The sequence below is a fragment of the Vicia villosa genome, linkage group LG2, assembly GCF_029867415.1.
Source record: "Vicia villosa cultivar HV-30 ecotype Madison, WI linkage group LG2, Vvil1.0, whole genome shotgun sequence".
NCBI lineage: Eukaryota > Viridiplantae > Streptophyta > Magnoliopsida > Fabales > Fabaceae > Vicia > Vicia villosa.
The window spans coordinates 11,646,229-11,662,541 of record NC_081181.1 but is presented as its reverse complement, the minus strand read 5'-3'; the positions used below and the strand labels follow the sequence as shown (position 1 = coordinate 11,662,541).

General features: G+C 35.5%; 2 protein-coding genes across 4 annotated transcripts; one reads left to right on the top strand and one right to left on the bottom strand.

Annotated features, from left to right (window-relative positions):
- The first annotated feature begins 1,580 nt into the window (after positions 1–1,580).
- LOC131645872 (protein ASPARTIC PROTEASE IN GUARD CELL 2-like) lies at positions 1,581–3,641 on the top strand. Its single transcript, XM_058916069.1, has one exon. The coding sequence runs from the start codon at positions 1,793–1,795 to the stop codon at positions 3,248–3,250; it is 1,458 nt and encodes a 485-aa protein (XP_058772052.1). The 5' UTR covers positions 1,581–1,792; the 3' UTR covers positions 3,251–3,641.
- Positions 3,642–5,385: 1,744 nt separating this feature from the next.
- LOC131649157 (helicase-like transcription factor CHR28) lies at positions 5,386–13,767 on the bottom strand. 3 transcript variants are annotated; one of them, XM_058918905.1, is made up of 12 exons: positions 13,660–13,767; positions 11,675–11,892; positions 11,431–11,590; positions 10,741–11,348; positions 9,515–9,586; positions 9,332–9,409; positions 8,337–9,240; positions 7,535–7,665; positions 7,109–7,330; positions 6,304–6,873; positions 6,008–6,217; positions 5,386–5,841 (listed from the first exon to the last, which is right to left on the bottom strand). In XM_058918905.1, exons 2-12 carry the CDS (start codon positions 11,783–11,785, stop codon positions 5,737–5,739), a joined length of 3,171 nt encoding a protein of 1,056 aa, XP_058774888.1. In that variant the 5' UTR covers positions 11,786–11,892; positions 13,660–13,767; the 3' UTR covers positions 5,386–5,736. The 3 variants fall into 3 exon arrangements, with proteins under 3 accessions (XP_058774888.1, XP_058774889.1, XP_058774890.1); XM_058918906.1 differs by lacking the exon at positions 13,660–13,767 and adding an exon at positions 13,403–13,653; XM_058918907.1 differs by lacking the exon at positions 11,675–11,892 and having other exon boundaries at positions 13,660–13,749.
- Between the last annotated feature and the right edge of the window lie 2,546 nt (positions 13,768–16,313).

The window sequence follows — 16,313 nt, the reverse complement described above, 5'->3', positions numbered from 1 at the left end:
GCGATGGCATAAAAAATTGGCCTGCACCTGCAAAAGCCCGCAAAAAAAGAGATGAAGCGAGGGGAAACAAACCTATTGAAAGGTTCGAGTCCAGAAATTTGGTATGTTCTTGTGAAAAAGTGCGGGCAAAATAAACATACTTGGTGGGACAGACCCGTTTTGCCATTATTGACGAGAGTTGGGTGTATTATAATTTATATAGAGTAATACCCCTCATCTTACAAGTCGGCTTATATACGTATGGATGAGTTACGTTCAAGTCACACATTTTAAGATTATTTGAGAGTCATACTCACAATTTGATACACCTATTGGTATCACGTTTTTTCTACTGGGTCACCTATCATTTACGTACATGCTTCAAATGTCCAGTTCATAATGTGAAGAAATGTGTTAAAAGTCGCACATCAGACTCTTAAATGTTGGTTTTGTAAGGTTGAGTTACGTCAAACTTTAATTTTAACATGGTATCAAAGTGTCGTTTAAAATTCGTTGGACAACCTGATATCATGTTTTCACAATCAGATCATTGGCCATTTCTATTCATACTTCAGATTTTCAATCATAAATGTGTGGAGGAGTGTTAAAAATCTCATATCAGACAATATATTACATAAACGTATATTTTTAAATAGGAACAAAATTCCTCTTAAATTTATCACATGAACATGTATTTTTAAATAGGGACAAACTTCCCCCTTACAAATTGATTTTTTTAAGATTGAGTTATAACCGACCAAAATTCTTTAAAAAAAATTATCAAAATCAAATTATACTGTATTTTGTCTTTTTTTTTTTTTTTACGCACTTTATATTCAAGTTAAATTTCTTGAAAAATACCCTGAAATCTTAGGGGAAAAAAGTAACTTAGAAAAGAGCAGACAATGCCCTAAATGTTTGTCTAATTTGGTGATTGTGTATAGTCCACTTTACACATAGTTCCTTTTCTGATCTAACTAGGAAATTCCTTGAAACTTTAAATACAATGAAATATCAAATGCCTTATACTCCTTGACTACATCCTTCCCCCACAAAACACTCTCTCTAATACTCCTTTCTCATCCCATTAACCAAATCAAATTGGCATGACCATAAAATCCATTTATAGGAACCCCAATAATCTTAAACTGTAAAACTAAAACCATGTCTCAATTTGGTTTTAGCCTCTCTAACACCATCAATTATAAAAAAATATTGCGTTGGATGTACATAAATATCTGATACAAGCAAAACATCAATATATATATAATTATATTTATTTAATTATTATTTTTAAATAATTACAATGTCGATTTATTAATGTTAGTGTCGTATCTGAGTATCTTATTTTCGTATTTCCGAACTATATTTGACCATTGAGGACACCAATTGTAATATTGTATACTCTATATCTAACTAGGAAAGTAGATTAAAGACAAAACAAGCACAAAACAATTAATCAAAAGTTAAGGATCAAGATTTTATTTACCTCATCAAATCTCTTAAACAAAATGTATACACACCTTACCAACTACCTTTCCATCTTGCTGGAAATCACCATCCCAAACATGCATGGCCCTTTCCACTCACTCTCTCATACTTAGACAAAAACCATTCCAAATACAAAACTACAAAAACAATACTCCCCCACATTCAATTATTTCCACACTATCAACCTTTTTTCTCCCTACAGTCCCAAAATCCAACCAAATAAAATCCCTCCACCACACACACATTTCCAACATAAATCCTTATACTTCCCAAACATAAACACCAACAACCTTGTCTCTCATACATAAACAAATAAAACATCATGGTTTTGGTTTTGCTCCTTCTACCATTGCTCTTTCTCACCACCTCAACTTCATCACCTTCCCATAACCTTTCATACCCTAATTTCCAACACCTCAACGTGAAACAAACCATTGCAGAAACAAAACTCAACCTGAAGGTGAAAGTGAAGCCTTTTCATACAACCAAACAACCCCAAGAAAACAAAAAAGCCAAAACTGAAACCACTAGTGAGAAATCAGAATCAGGAAAACAGAAACTGAAGCTTTTTCACAGAGATAAAATTCCTACCTTTACCATTTCCCGTGATCATCGCAGCCGTTTCAATGCACGAATAAAGAGAGATTCCAAAAGGGTCGCCGCCGTTGTGCGCCGTATCGCCGGAGCTTCCGGGTACGAAGCAGAGGAATTCGGGTCGGATGTGGTTTCGGGTATGGAGCAAGGAAGTGGGGAGTATTTCGTTAGAATAGGAGTTGGAAGCCCGCCAAAAAACCAATACGTGGTTATTGATTCGGGTAGTGACATTATTTGGGTCCAGTGTCAACCTTGTACTCAATGTTATCGACAATCCGACCCGGTTTTTAACCCGGGAGATTCATCGTCTTATTCGGGTGTGTCATGTGGCTCCACCGTGTGCAGCCGTGTGGAGAATGCAGGGTGTCATGAAGGGAGGTGCAAATATGAAGTTTCTTATGGGGATGGGTCCTATACAAAAGGCACACTTGCTCTTGAGACTGTTACATTAGGAGGAACTGTGATCCAAAACGTGGCTATCGGGTGCGGGCATCGGAACCAGGGGATGTTCGTAGGAGCAGCCGGGTTGTTGGGCCTTGGAAGTGGGCCCATGTCTTTTGTGGGCCAATTGGGCGGACAAACCGGTAGTATGTTTAGTTATTGTTTAGTTAGTCGGGGCATTGAATCGTCCGGATCATTAGAATTCGGACGTGAATCAGTGCCCGTGGGGGCTTCGTGGGTTTCTCTTATCCATAACCCACGGGCCCCGAGTTTTTATTATATCGGGCTCTCGGGCCTAGGAGTTGGGGGCCTGAGGGTGCCTATATCGGAAGATGTTTTTCGGTTAAGCGAATTGGGTGAGGGAGGGGTAGTCATGGACACTGGCACAGCCGTGACGAGGCTGCCTGTGGCGGCTTATGATGCATTTCGAGATGCTTTTATTGCTCAAACAACAAACCTACCCCGGACATCATCCGGGGTATCGATTTTTGACACATGTTATGATTTAAACGGATTTATGACGGTTCGGGTTCCAACCATATCATTTTATTTCTTGGGTGGACCTATATTGACCCTTCCAGCAAGGAACTTCTTAATTCCAGTGGATGATGTTGGAACTTTCTGCTTTGCATTTGCTTCTTCTTCCTCTGGCCTTTCTATCATAGGGAACATCCAACAAGAAGGGATTGAAATTTCAGTAGATGGAGCTAATGGATATGTGGGATTTGGACCCAATGTATGTTAAGTGTGTTATAAAAAAATACTTATAAAAAAATGGTCAATCGGATCTCGAAGGCTCGTCACGATGGCTCGCCAAAGTCATGATAGACTATAAGGTTCATGACAGACTTCAAAGGATGACAAGACTTTAAGGTTAATATATGTCAAGTGTGATGTAACATTCTAAATTTTGTTAGTGTTAGTAATGTAACATAATAATGGTACTATATAGATAATGGAATAATCAAGCCACATATGTGGTCATCAAATGTTATATTCATATTAATATATAGTCTAATCTCTCTTTTGATTAGCCACTAAAAGTACATGTAAAAGTAAAGCATGTGAAACTAGTAGTTTTATTGAGTTTTTGTGCAAAAGTTAGCACTCTAAGTTTATGTACTTAAGCTAAAGGAAAATGTTTATATAATAATAAGAGTCAAACATTCCTAAAATAACCCTCAACATGGTCAAAAGAATCATAGAAAAGGCTATTTGCTCTGTTGGGCAAAAGAGTAATCTTTATATCTTTATATGTTATAAATAGTGATGAGGAGATTCAAGATGACCCTTTTACTCAACTTGAAGAGTAGGAAAGAAATGATTTGGTTGGTCTCTTTCTACTAATGACTGAGCCTTTTCTTTTTTTCTTTGTTACTTTTTTCTTTCTTTCACTTAAACAGATTCCACTCTCTTGTAATCTTCTCTTTCTACCCTTGTGTGAAAGCTGCTACAGAAACTGAATCATGAGAGAAAGGGAGCCACCACCACTATTATAGATATCTGAGACCATTGTCTGTGGCTCTATGTTCTAACTTTGTTGGTTGGGACCTCAAGTTGGAGTGCAACCATATGCTTTTTCTCTTTTTGAGAAATGTGAGATTAAGAAAAATCACTGTTGTCTTTTTCTTTTCTTCATGTGGTTGATTATTGTCAGGAAACACAAAATATATGTTCAAATCTATATGTGTGAAAAGTTTCTTAATCCACACTCATATATTCATATGGTGATGTGAAGAAAACTGAATATGTGTGAAAAGTTTCTTAATCCACACTCATATATTCATATGGTGATGTGAAGAAAACTGAATATGTGTGAAAAGTTTCTTAATCCACACTCATATATGTTCAAATCTATCAAAATATATTATCGAAAAATTTAGTAAAATATACTATTAAAAACATAAACAACAAGCAAGATTTATTCAACTAAATGAGAAAGGCTACATAGAAGAACTTCTACCATAATGTTTTATCCAAAATCATATTTCCACCATATGAAAATATGTTTCGGGTAAAAATGTCACATTTTTAGAGGGATTGATCATTCATCATCTATGAGGTAATTTGAGAAGTGAAAATGATACTTTGTTTTTTATCTCCATGGCTGTGTAAGCACTTTATATAGGCCCACCAAAAGGCAAGATTGTTGGTGAAAAATGGTGAAAGGAAGGAAATCGTGCAATTGTACACTTTGATCAGAACTAACATCACATGGGATATACTTTGCTTTTAATCGTCATGTTTTGATGCTCCACTGATAAGTAGTTTAAAATGCAAACACAAATATATATTTTCACGTGAAATCAAACTTAGATGTGGAGACCAAAGTATCGGCGCCGGGCGTCAACTCCAAAAGTGAAATGCACCAACTTCAAAGTGAAATTGCGTATGATGACGGCTATACTTGATTATTTTTTGAACAAATTATATATAATAATTATAAACATATATTTAATATAAAATTAAACAAATAACTCATCTAATAAAATATTTATAAATCAAAACACACGTGACTCTTGATGACGTTTAACGACTATGAAGAAAGGTTAAAGCTGACTCTCAACTCAAATTTGATTGAAAACACGAGTAATTTTGATTTTTTAAAAGGGAAAAGGATGGCGGGCCAGCCACACTAAGCCTCTGTTTGGAAACTAGGCCACCGTAATTTATAGAAGCCAAGTAAATGTAGCTTTTAAAAAACGCACGTTGCTACCGTGATTTCACTCAAAACCCAAACATAGGCTAAGACTCTTCTCATAGCGACCGGCCTCCACTTTGCTATTGACCACTCTGGCGGAGTCAAACTCAATTTTATGCATGTTTAAATTAGAGTTTAACAAAATCACAATAAACTTAGCTCCACATTATGATCAACAATTCCAAAGGGAACACCTTAACAACCTTTCATTGCTTTCCAAGCAAAGTAGTATTTAGAAAAATTGTACACTGTAAAAGAAGTACACCAAAGGTAACATCATCCTAAACCATATACTTAACTACCCTATTTACAGCTTTAAGCTATATAGCAGTTGGGAGGACAAAAATGCCCTTGTGGGCTTTCAAAACATATAAGTTACTACATGGATCAATCAGGCCTCACCAGCTAACATGATCAACAAATGTCAGCAGCCAACAAAAAATCAGCCATACACCTTCATAACTTCACGGGGAGCCATCGAAAGCAAAACTCGAAGACCAGTCACCATACATACCATAGTCAGCAGGGATCTATACCATGAAAAGATATTTAAGATCGTCAACTGTAAGCCGAGTTCCAGAACCTCCAGCATGGTCTTCACCGAAAGCAGACGCCACCATTTTTCTTTTTTCATCCTGCATAATACAGGTGAACAAAAAAATAATTCAAAACTCACAAATCACCTCAATTTCCTGCTGACTACTAAGCCTAACTACAGGAAACTCTAAAGTCAGGTTTTGTTATACCAAGTATAACCTCATTTTAGCACATATAATAAAATTCAACTGATAGATATTAAACCTGAAGAGCCAGTATTCTATCTTCAACTGTATCTTTTATGGTGATCCGTGTCACAGTAACGGGACGAGTCTGTCCAATTCTATGAGCTCGATCAATAGCTTGATCTTCAGTAGTTGGATTCCACCAAAGATCCAAAAGAATAACATGACATGCAGCAACCATATTCAAACCAAGGTTTCCTGCTTTTAGAGACATCAGCATAACAGTAATCTGAAGAAAAAAAAATCCAAGTTAGTCAGCCACCAAGGACAACCAAGGTTTACGCATTTGAAACACACATTAGATAAGGGCCAAACCTCAGAATCAGTATTGAAATCTTTAACAGCTCTATCCCTCGCAGTCAGAGTCATCCTACCATCAAGTCTCCTGTATTTTATGCCAGACTGCTCCATTGATGTCTCAACCAAGTCCAACATGGTAGTCCATTGAGAAAAAATTATAGCCTTCAGTGGTCCACCAGTTGTGCATTCTGAAAAATTTCTTGTGACTCTTGTAACCTTGACATCTGAATCAAAATCTTCAATATCTGAATCATCAGAAGGCGGTGAATCTCTATTGCCAGAAGTAGACTTCAATCTGCAACTTGACTGCAGAACTTCAAGGACGGCTTTGATTTTAGAAGAGCTGTAATCACTATTTTGTACTATTGAATAATCAACAAGGCTTGAACTTCCAGAACTACTGCCACTAAGATCGTCAGAGATGCAACTCCTTAAAGTTGCTTTGGAGAACACAAGATCTTCACCAATTTGTTCTTTACAATGATTTGCAGGGCACATATTATCGTCACCTGTCAAATGTTCTGATACACATTGATAACAAAAGACATGGCCACACATTGAAATAACAGCATCGTCGGGTGGATCCTGTTGAAACCATAGTACAAATCAGCCAGAGCCCTTAATGACAATGCATAGCTACTATTTCAAACCATAGAGAAGTTTTCCTACTAATGTTAAATATTAGACATATAACAAAACATGTACTATAGGAAGAGTAAAACTTGTAAATACGACCAAAAGTATACCAAATCACGCTCAACGGAGGCATAATTGCAACAAAGAAACAAATAATGAAATTATCAGTTCAAAATTAACTCACATTGCAGACACAACATATAGCGGCAGTTGTTTCCAGACTATTAAACAGATTTATCAGCATCTCTTTTGGAAGCCTTTTTGCCATTTCAACAGAATCTTTTCCAACAGGATCAGAATTGTATTCTTTAACAAGAAGTGGGTGATCACAGGCCTGACGGAGACGTAAAAGCATCAGAAGAATATTCGCATAGTTTTGATTCACTGTGCCAGCAGCCGCATATGCCTGCAAATTACAAGCATTACTTTTCAGAACTACAAACTGAGAACATCCATCAGTGTAGAAATATCAGATGAACAAAATCAGATAATTCGCAATTGACTTGCCCACTGTCAAATAAATTTCTAGACGCTAATTTCAAAAAGAAAAAACAAACGGTATCATTACAATATGTCCAAGTTAATGTAAGAAATTTGAAAGGAAATAAACCTTAAATTGAGAACGTGAATCAGCTTCCAACTTCTTGTAGAAGGCCCGCTCTTCATACGAGAAATCCACCTTACTCAAATTAATTGTTTTAGGTGGTAAAGTGATTATCGGCTTGCCATCAAGCAAAGTTCCTGGACAAATAAATAAATTGATGAGTAAACATAAGAGACCAATAATCCCTCTCATACAGTAAACATGACTTCAACTTCAAGACACAAACCAATCAAGCTTACTCAAACAAACCACTCCCTCAACCTAACAATACTATATTTATGGTAGAACATTTGGAAACAATCTCAAATTCATTACATTATACATTATGATCAGACTCAGTAACAGATATTAAGGATGAACTCACTGAATAGAAGGAATAATACCATAATTCCAAAAGCAAGAAAGTTTAATACATCGACAATATAAAACTATTTGCATACTACACTCCATCAATAAATAATAAGTTCATTATTTATAAGTGATAAAGGGAAGGACTAAATGGAATCAATTAATTGATGTGCTTTTATGCTTTTATTGTAATATACAGGTATATCTAGCCAATCAAGGCTGGTTTAATAGATAGGTAGTCCTCCATTGGCAAGTTATTTGTATATAACCACTATAAACCCCTTGGAATAAAGCAAGGCAACATTCAAATATTTATACTAGAAAATTATAGTGATGAACTTTACTTGAGAGGAGACCAGCAACAATATTGCAAAATCACCTAAACCAAGCTAGGAAAACGGAAAATTCTTACAATCTATCCAGCCAAGAAATGAGCAGCCAGATTATTAAAAAAACTCACCTTTTGTACGACGTAGCATTATGGCCCTCAAAACTGCTTGAAGTTTTTTGTAACCTTGAATTGAATTTCTGGATATTGGAACTTTTAATGAAGAGTAAAATGATTTATACACAGCATAAGGATCATACTTCAGAAACCTAAAGTAGCTATATAAATCATCAATAGTATTCTGAATAGGCGTGCCAGACAAGCACCACCTTCTTTTGGCCCTAAGGCTGGAGCAAGCTCTGGCCATCTGAGTCCTATGATTCTTTATCGTTTGAGCTTCATCTAGAATAACCCTAAACCAACCTACTTTTGCAAGAGCGCCAGAAGCAGAATCGAAAGAAGAACCGTCTATTCCCTTTTTACCTTTTTTACCCTTCTTGCTTCCATTATATGTCTTTTTCCTCTTTTTTTTTACAGCAAAATCAGAGGATAAGCCAAAGTTTTCTCCATCTTTTTCATCCATATCATCATCCTCAACTAACGGTTGCTTGGGAACTTCATTAGTCACAAGAGAGTATGTTGTGAGAACCACGTCATATTTCGCAAGTTCAACAGGATCCTTTGTCCTACTGCCTCCGTGAAAGATCAAGACAGAAAGCTTTTCATCTCCAACTTTCTCTTCAAGTTCTCTGGCCCACTGCCGAAGAACACTTGCAGGGCAGACAACCAATGTACCAGCAGCAGGCCTTTTCCTGCTTGGTGCCCGTGTTGAACTACTCGGTTCAATAATAGGTTTTGTATCAGTGGACTCTTCATCATTTTTAAGCTTTTCCACATCAATACTACCATTATCATCATCGTCATCCAAATTCAAGGCTTCAGCTTTATGGTTACATGTATCATCTGTTTTCCATTTTATCTGTGATTGCCTTTGCATTAGGATGAGAGCAATTGTTGAAATTGTCTTTCCAAGGCCCTGTTTGAACAAGGTTATGAAGGTCAGATAAAAACACCCAACAGTCAAATACCATTTGCTACTGATTAAAAATGATGATTCAAAGATTAACCTGATCATCAGCCAAAATCCCCCCCAAGCAATGCAAACTCCTGTTTTCCCTCTGAAGCATCCAAGCCAATGCAATTTTCTGGAATATAAAGTGATAAAAAATAAATGATCCAAAATAATTATAACATGATATAATACTCTGTTCCACAATATTTGCTACAGTATAATAGACAGACCATAATACCTGATGTCTCATAAGAGGGACAGCCATTATACCAGGAGGCAAATCGGCTTCTTTTAATGGTTGACTAATATCCTGCAACACCAAATTCATCATTCACAATATTCCGTCCCAACAACCTCTCAGTGATAATAAAGATTAATATACGACAAACTGAGAATTTAATGTTTGAAGCATCTTCCACAGATCATATTGATGCAGAAGAAGCACCAATGAAGCATAAGATTTAAAATCAAATCATCTCAAAACCATGTACTAATTTTTTTTCGTCGATTTAATTGTCTTATCCCATACACCTGGCAGATTACTGTAATCTACAAATACTATTTTAAATGGGTGTTGTTATTGTATTTTCAATCCTAGAGGTATTGTTGTTTGTAGCATGTGTTGTTTGGGTTTGTATTTATGTTGAGACAGGTGGTATTGGTTTTTGTACTTTTTGAAGTATGCCCAAGTTTCCCTTATGGTTTCAGTATTAGCATAGTCTCAGGCATTCCCCTAAATTTAGTTCACACTTTCAGACATTAATGTCATATGTTTCTAATGTCCTGTCTATACCACAGACATTAATGCAATATATAGCTTGGTAATAAGATACAACAGTGCTCTTTATAGAGGACTGGTATAAAGTGAGCTAACTAACAACTTTACAATCAGTTAGTAAGAACTAACTATAACAAAATCAACTGACAGCAGTGACTAATACAGAACCTACTAGAAGTAACTAGAAGGTACGGCACAAGCTAGATAGCTCTGCTAAAACATAAACACTATTTTCTGACAAGATGAATTCAAATAATAGTTTTAACACCCTCAGGTAAAACAATTTAATAACCTGGTGTGCCTGTATAGGAGTACGATATATCTGGCATGTAGAAGAGTTCAAACCCTTCTAAGAAAGAAAATTGACATTGAACATCAAAAACTAAAACAACAAGCAAGCAAATTCGCCCGATTATCCACACGCACTGCATCTTAAACCCAGCCAACAGCTATCACCAGTTTCTAAAGGAGTCAACTTTGACAGTATTTCACACGCAATATAAGTTCCAAATGAAGCTTCACAACATGGATTCACAATTAACGAAAGGTTTTTTATTAAGAGATGAAATGATCCTTTCAACTAAATGATTTTCACTAAAACCTAACTGACAGAATACTTCATTCATACAATTTTGAGAATCTAAGGCATTATAAATGCAAATACCGGGATAAACGTAATGAAATACCTGTAATGCTGCTTCATAAATTAGTCTCTCATCAGTTTCAGGAGCCCTTTCATCACCTACTCCAGAACGGTATGCTGATTCACTAGAACTAGCAAATGGAGGAGTTATTGCCTTTCCATTCATCAAAGATGGAGGAAGAGCTCTGGTCCCACCATTCTGATTCATGAAACGATCTCCATCATTGCCTCTGCCAATGTCACGAAAAAAACCCTTCTCACCGGACGTGCTAGGTCCTACTCCATGGGGACGACTCCTGTATGCATCATGAAGCTGACTGCTACTTAAGTTGCTTACTCTGTTATTAGGAACAAACGATGAAGTTGGAAAAGCCCTTGTTTCAGATTGAAAAGTTGATGGAAGGGTCCTCTTGAAAGCTTGTTGAGATGACATTTTCTGATAATCGGTACCATGAGAATTAAAAATTCGGGAATTTACTGTCTGATGTTGACTTGTGTTTCCATTGCTAGGACCAGGTTGAAAAGATGATGGAACGGTCCTCTTTAAACCTTGTTGAGATGACATTTTCTGATAATCGGTACCATGAGAATTAGAAATTCGGGAATTTACTGTCTGATGCTGACTTGTGTTGCCATTTGCCCTTCTTGAATCTGCACGTAATATTACATATAAGATGATTGCGGATTTAAAATGAAATTCCATCGGAGGGGATCTTTGATAAAAATCGCCTACCTGAATTCCTTTCAGAAGCAGCCCATCTTGGGAGAATTCTCCCAGGATCTAATATCTCCTCCAACTCATCATCCGACGAACTAATATCTATATACGCAATATCCATGGAATCTAGATAACAACTTTCTCTTTCCTCGGCCGAACTAGAAATTGAGCGAACCTGCATTCAAAGAGGATCATGATCATTTCATCATACATGAGAGTAAAATGCAAACCTTCTCTAAATGAAAACGGCTTCACCCACCACTTTTTTGTTAGGTTTTGAAATTAAACCAGAAACCCAAGAAACTAGATGAGTACATAGTCTCCAAGTTGAGTCGATGAAATGATGAATATTGTCCACATTATCAAGCATCAGCCGGAAAGCTGAGCTACAATTCCAGTTTCCTTAACAAAACAAAAAAACCTATTTGCTAAATGGAGGAAATGCTTTAGTTTTCCCCCTTCTTTCTAACATATGCACTGCAAAAATAGAAGAAAACATCCAAATCATGAGTATATATAACCTGAAGGACGTCAAAAGAAAACAGCATTTATTTTTTAGAACTCCAAGCCACAATTGTCAGATATGTACACCAAAAGGATTCATTATAGATATTAGAAAATCTGGTCAACAATATCATTATTCCTTTTTCATAAAAATCCAACCAATATGAGGGGGACATATAAGGAAAGAAGTATAACACATACAAATATCAACAAATTATTGCTGCTAACCAAGGTAGTTAGAATCGTGATTTTGATCAAAATTGGGGATGGAATATAAGTTATTGCTGCAACACACACGCACACGTGCGTGTACGTGTATGCACACACTTAAATAAATATTATATAGAAAGATAAATAATACCCTCCAAGAAAATTACGCGAAGAAATAATGCATTATTGATTTCTTTGTTTCATGTGCAAGGAGTTTGGGCCATAGAGCCCAATGCCTCCACCGTCTAAAAAGAAATAAAAGCAGCATTGAATTGAAGTGGGCCCAAACAAGTCGATGCTTATTCCTCGCAATCTAATGTAAACTCTCCAACCCTAGTCTCCTCATTATCTCTTCTCTTTTCCCTTGTCTGCTCAGTGTATGAAAAAAAGAACAGTGCTTTTCATGCAACCTGGCCAGTGAACTGGTTGCAAATCTGAGACACTGAAATGCCAAAGAATTGAAGATATCACCCATATTCAATTTTCCCCGAAAATTTCATCAATTCAATATAGGAAATGATTTCGCATGGGATTGGATAGCTCAGGGCAAAATAAATCATAAAGTTGCCAATTTTGCAAGGTAAATTGCGATATTTTATATTTTACTACCTTACTGCTACCCTCAGAATTAGTCAAGTGCTGAGTGAGAAAATTTCCTCCTATGAAATTCTTTTCCATATGAAAACAACGATGATTTTTCTGACCAAAGAGAACAGGTTGAGATTTTAATTAATTAGGTCGGGTCAACTACATGAATCCGACAAAAAATGCCATAATAGCTAGTAATGAATTAAGTCCATATTAGACCACTCAACTCTAAATCTATTTCCGCCTACCCTATTTGTCGTGGACTGATAGGCTCACGCCACTCATTCCCCTTTCCCTAATATGCAATTTATCTGCTCGATGCATTGCCAACTAACTAGTAACTACTTAATAAACAAGCAGAGCTCCATTCAAACAATTATCGAAAAACCCTAATAAACTTACCCCCAAATAAGGAACAAGGACATCCATAAAAAGAGTAACTTGAACAGTATATAAATAATGCAGCCAAAATCCATCACAAACTCATCAATCAAATCAATCTCCTGCTCTTAGCTACCAACCTAAACCTACTACCCCCATCATCAATAAACCTTACAAAATTGCATGATCAAAAATGCATTTTTTTTTCCCCACCAATTCATACAACAACAGAAATTACAATCGTAATAAGAACAATAGAAAACAAACAAACAAACAAAAAAACCAGATCAAAGTATAACTAAACCTGATAGAAATCACAATCACACCCACATTCCAATCAAACAAAACCACCAAAACGAAGGTGAGAATCCGTGAAATTCCAGTGAATAACTAACAATTGGGCTTTAATTTGTGAAATGTGTGAAAAAGAGTTGATTTTTTGAACGGAATTTGAAGGACGCAACGGTTGAGAATTGAAAGAGAGACTAGGGTTCTAGAGCAAAACGCGGTAACGGAAGCGTGAAAGAGAATCAAAACGACATGGGTTTGAATTTCACTTACGTAAAATCGGTGACGAAGGCGGAATGAGAATGGATTTTAAGGTTTTGCACGATTCCAAATTTTTACTCCTCCGTCAGTTTTACTCTTGCCTTCGCTTCTGTCTTCTTCTGTATATTGATATTTATATTCTTATATATACCTTGAACTTGTATTTTGCATCAAAAAATATCTTTTTTACTCATAAAATCAAATATTTTTTACTTGTAAATATTTTTTTTTAATAATCTACAAAAATAAATATTAGGTTTTAGTTAGAGATAACCAATTTAATTTCATTAAAGATTTTGTAAGTCTTTGCAAGATCTTGAATATATGAAATTTAATTTTTAGAAATATTTTACAACATTCACTCACACAACGTAAATTTGTATATCATCCATTTTAGATACAAAAATATTTGCGTTAATATGTACATGATGTTAAGCATATGGAGTTCTATTTTAGAAAATAATATCGATTTGGCAATATTCAAACAAATTTCGGATCAATTTTTTTATTACAAAAAAGTTTATGCGAAAGATACTGAATTTTGAAAAAAAAATTATTGACTTTTTATTATTAATTTCAAGAAAAAAGTTTTTAAAAGATAAAGATATATTTTATAAAAGAGAAAAGGAGTGATGCACTCACTATGTAAAATATTTTTACACTGTGAATCAATCACCACCGTGTATCCAATTAAACCACTCTTTTATTTAAAAAATAATTTAATGACATGGCTAATTGATAGTTTTCTATTGGATGATAGTGTAAAACTATTTTACACTGTCAGTGCACTACCTTTTAACTCTTTATAAAATTGTAAAGCGAATGTGTAACACCCCAAATTTTCATCCGAGACATCCCCAGAAATTTATCAAAATACTCGTTGAAACACAGATAAAACGATTTAAAGATTTAATCAATTCAACTTTAATCCAAATTTCTAAGCAGAAAATTATCGCGTTTCTAATTCCATGGAAAATACTAAATAAATAATTTCAAAAAGTAATGCGGTCGGTTTAATTACAACATAATGCTTTTAAAAAACCCATTCTTTCCCGCGATCACGCATTAGTCAAACATCAATCACTTTGAATTTCCACATCAGTACCTACAATGTTGTTGTAAGGGTCAGTTACCCATGTCAAACTAAACTAAACGAGAATTAAAAATCAACCAAATACAAATATACATATCATGTCAAAGAGAACTAAATAAAAGGAAGGTCCACCAAAGTTGTTAATATCGCACGGTAACCATGACATAATATACATAGAGTAATTAACTCAAGATTAACAACCACAACGACCATAAATAATTAAATGCAAAATATGAATGTTCTTAAACTATATGATCCGGATATTTCAGCCCGCCACTAAGGCACCACAAAGAATTCTTCTCATGTCAATGAGAAAAATCACCCGCCACTAAGGCACCACACAGAAATGCATATGCCATGTCATGCATGATGAAAAATATAATTACCCGCCACGGAGGCATCCACACAGAAATTCTACCCGCCACTAAGGCACCACACAGAAATGCATATGCCATGTCATGCATGATGAAAAATATAATTACCCGCCACGGAGGCATCCACACAGAAATTCTACCCGCCACTAAGGCATACTCAAAATGAATGAATACACAAAATGAATCTATGCACTAATAAACTTAAAATCATAAGTTATAACTTATTTTAAGACTACACTTACTTATTGTCCTTTCAACTTCCAGCTAAACAATCTAATATAATTAGTACAAGTCAGCAACATACTACCTAAGATCTCACTGCAACATAGAAATTAATTATTGACACACATACAAATACAAATATGAAAATCATCTGTGAAGTGATACCATGTAGCTATTCAAACCATGAAATAGATTTTTTTTCCTTTAACTATTCATGACTCTAAGTTATTAATTCCCTTAAGTAACCAAAATTTCACCTATCTAATAGATTTGATACAATAGTATTACCAGACATACACACACAACTCAGGCCCTGAGAGATGAGCAAAGGCAACAAAAAGAAGAAACATTAGCAGCAGCTAAAGGACTAGCAGAGTTTCGATGCCATAATCCGCCGAGGTTTGAGGGTGACCATGATCCTGACAAGGCTGATTTGTGGCTGCAAGAGATTGAAAAGATCTTTGAAGTTCTTCATTGTACCGGGGAGACCAAGCTGGAATATGCCACCTTTTTGCTGATTGGGAGGCAGAGAGTTGGTGGAGAGGGGCTAAAAGTATAATGCAGAACAGAAAGGGATTTATATTTCATGTTAAAGTTTTCTGCTTGTTGCTACTCGCATATTTTTCATCATCAATATTCCTCCCATCTTATTCCGGTGTTTTGGAAGAGGATTCCTCAAAGTTATCGTTAAGGAAAGCACTTAGAGGTAAGGGCTTTTTCTCATGAAAATCTTAAACTAGATTTGAGTTAGGAGTTAGATAGATATAATATACATGTCTCATCTTAGAGATTTAGATAATTGAGAAATTGTAAAGAATTGAAAACCTAAAATTAAAATTGTGTGATGGTAAAACCTTTCATTGGAATAGAAAAATTAAACCTGTCATAATAAATATATTGTTAGTTATTTAGAATTGATTATATTTGCAATAGTGACTTTATTAACATCAAAGGATACAAACTTTGAGCTTTATATG

Bases quoted from the DNA above. Each gene is read 5' to 3' on its own strand.
- LOC131649157 (XM_058918905.1), bottom strand. From the start codon at position 11,785: ATGCTTGATAATGTGGACAATATTCATCATTTCATCGACTCAACTTGG. The intron at 11,349-11,430 runs GTAGGCGATTTT...TATTACGTGCAG, and splicing joins TGCTTCTGAAAGGAATTCAG to ATTCAAGAAGGGCAAATGGC. The intron at 7,331-7,534 runs GTTTATTTCCTT...TGTAATTTGCAG, and splicing joins ATTCACGTTCTCAATTTAAG to GCATATGCGGCTGCTGGCAC.
- LOC131645872 (XM_058916069.1), top strand. From the start codon at position 1,793: ATGGTTTTGGTTTTGCTCCTTCTACCATTGCTCTTTCTCACCACCTCA.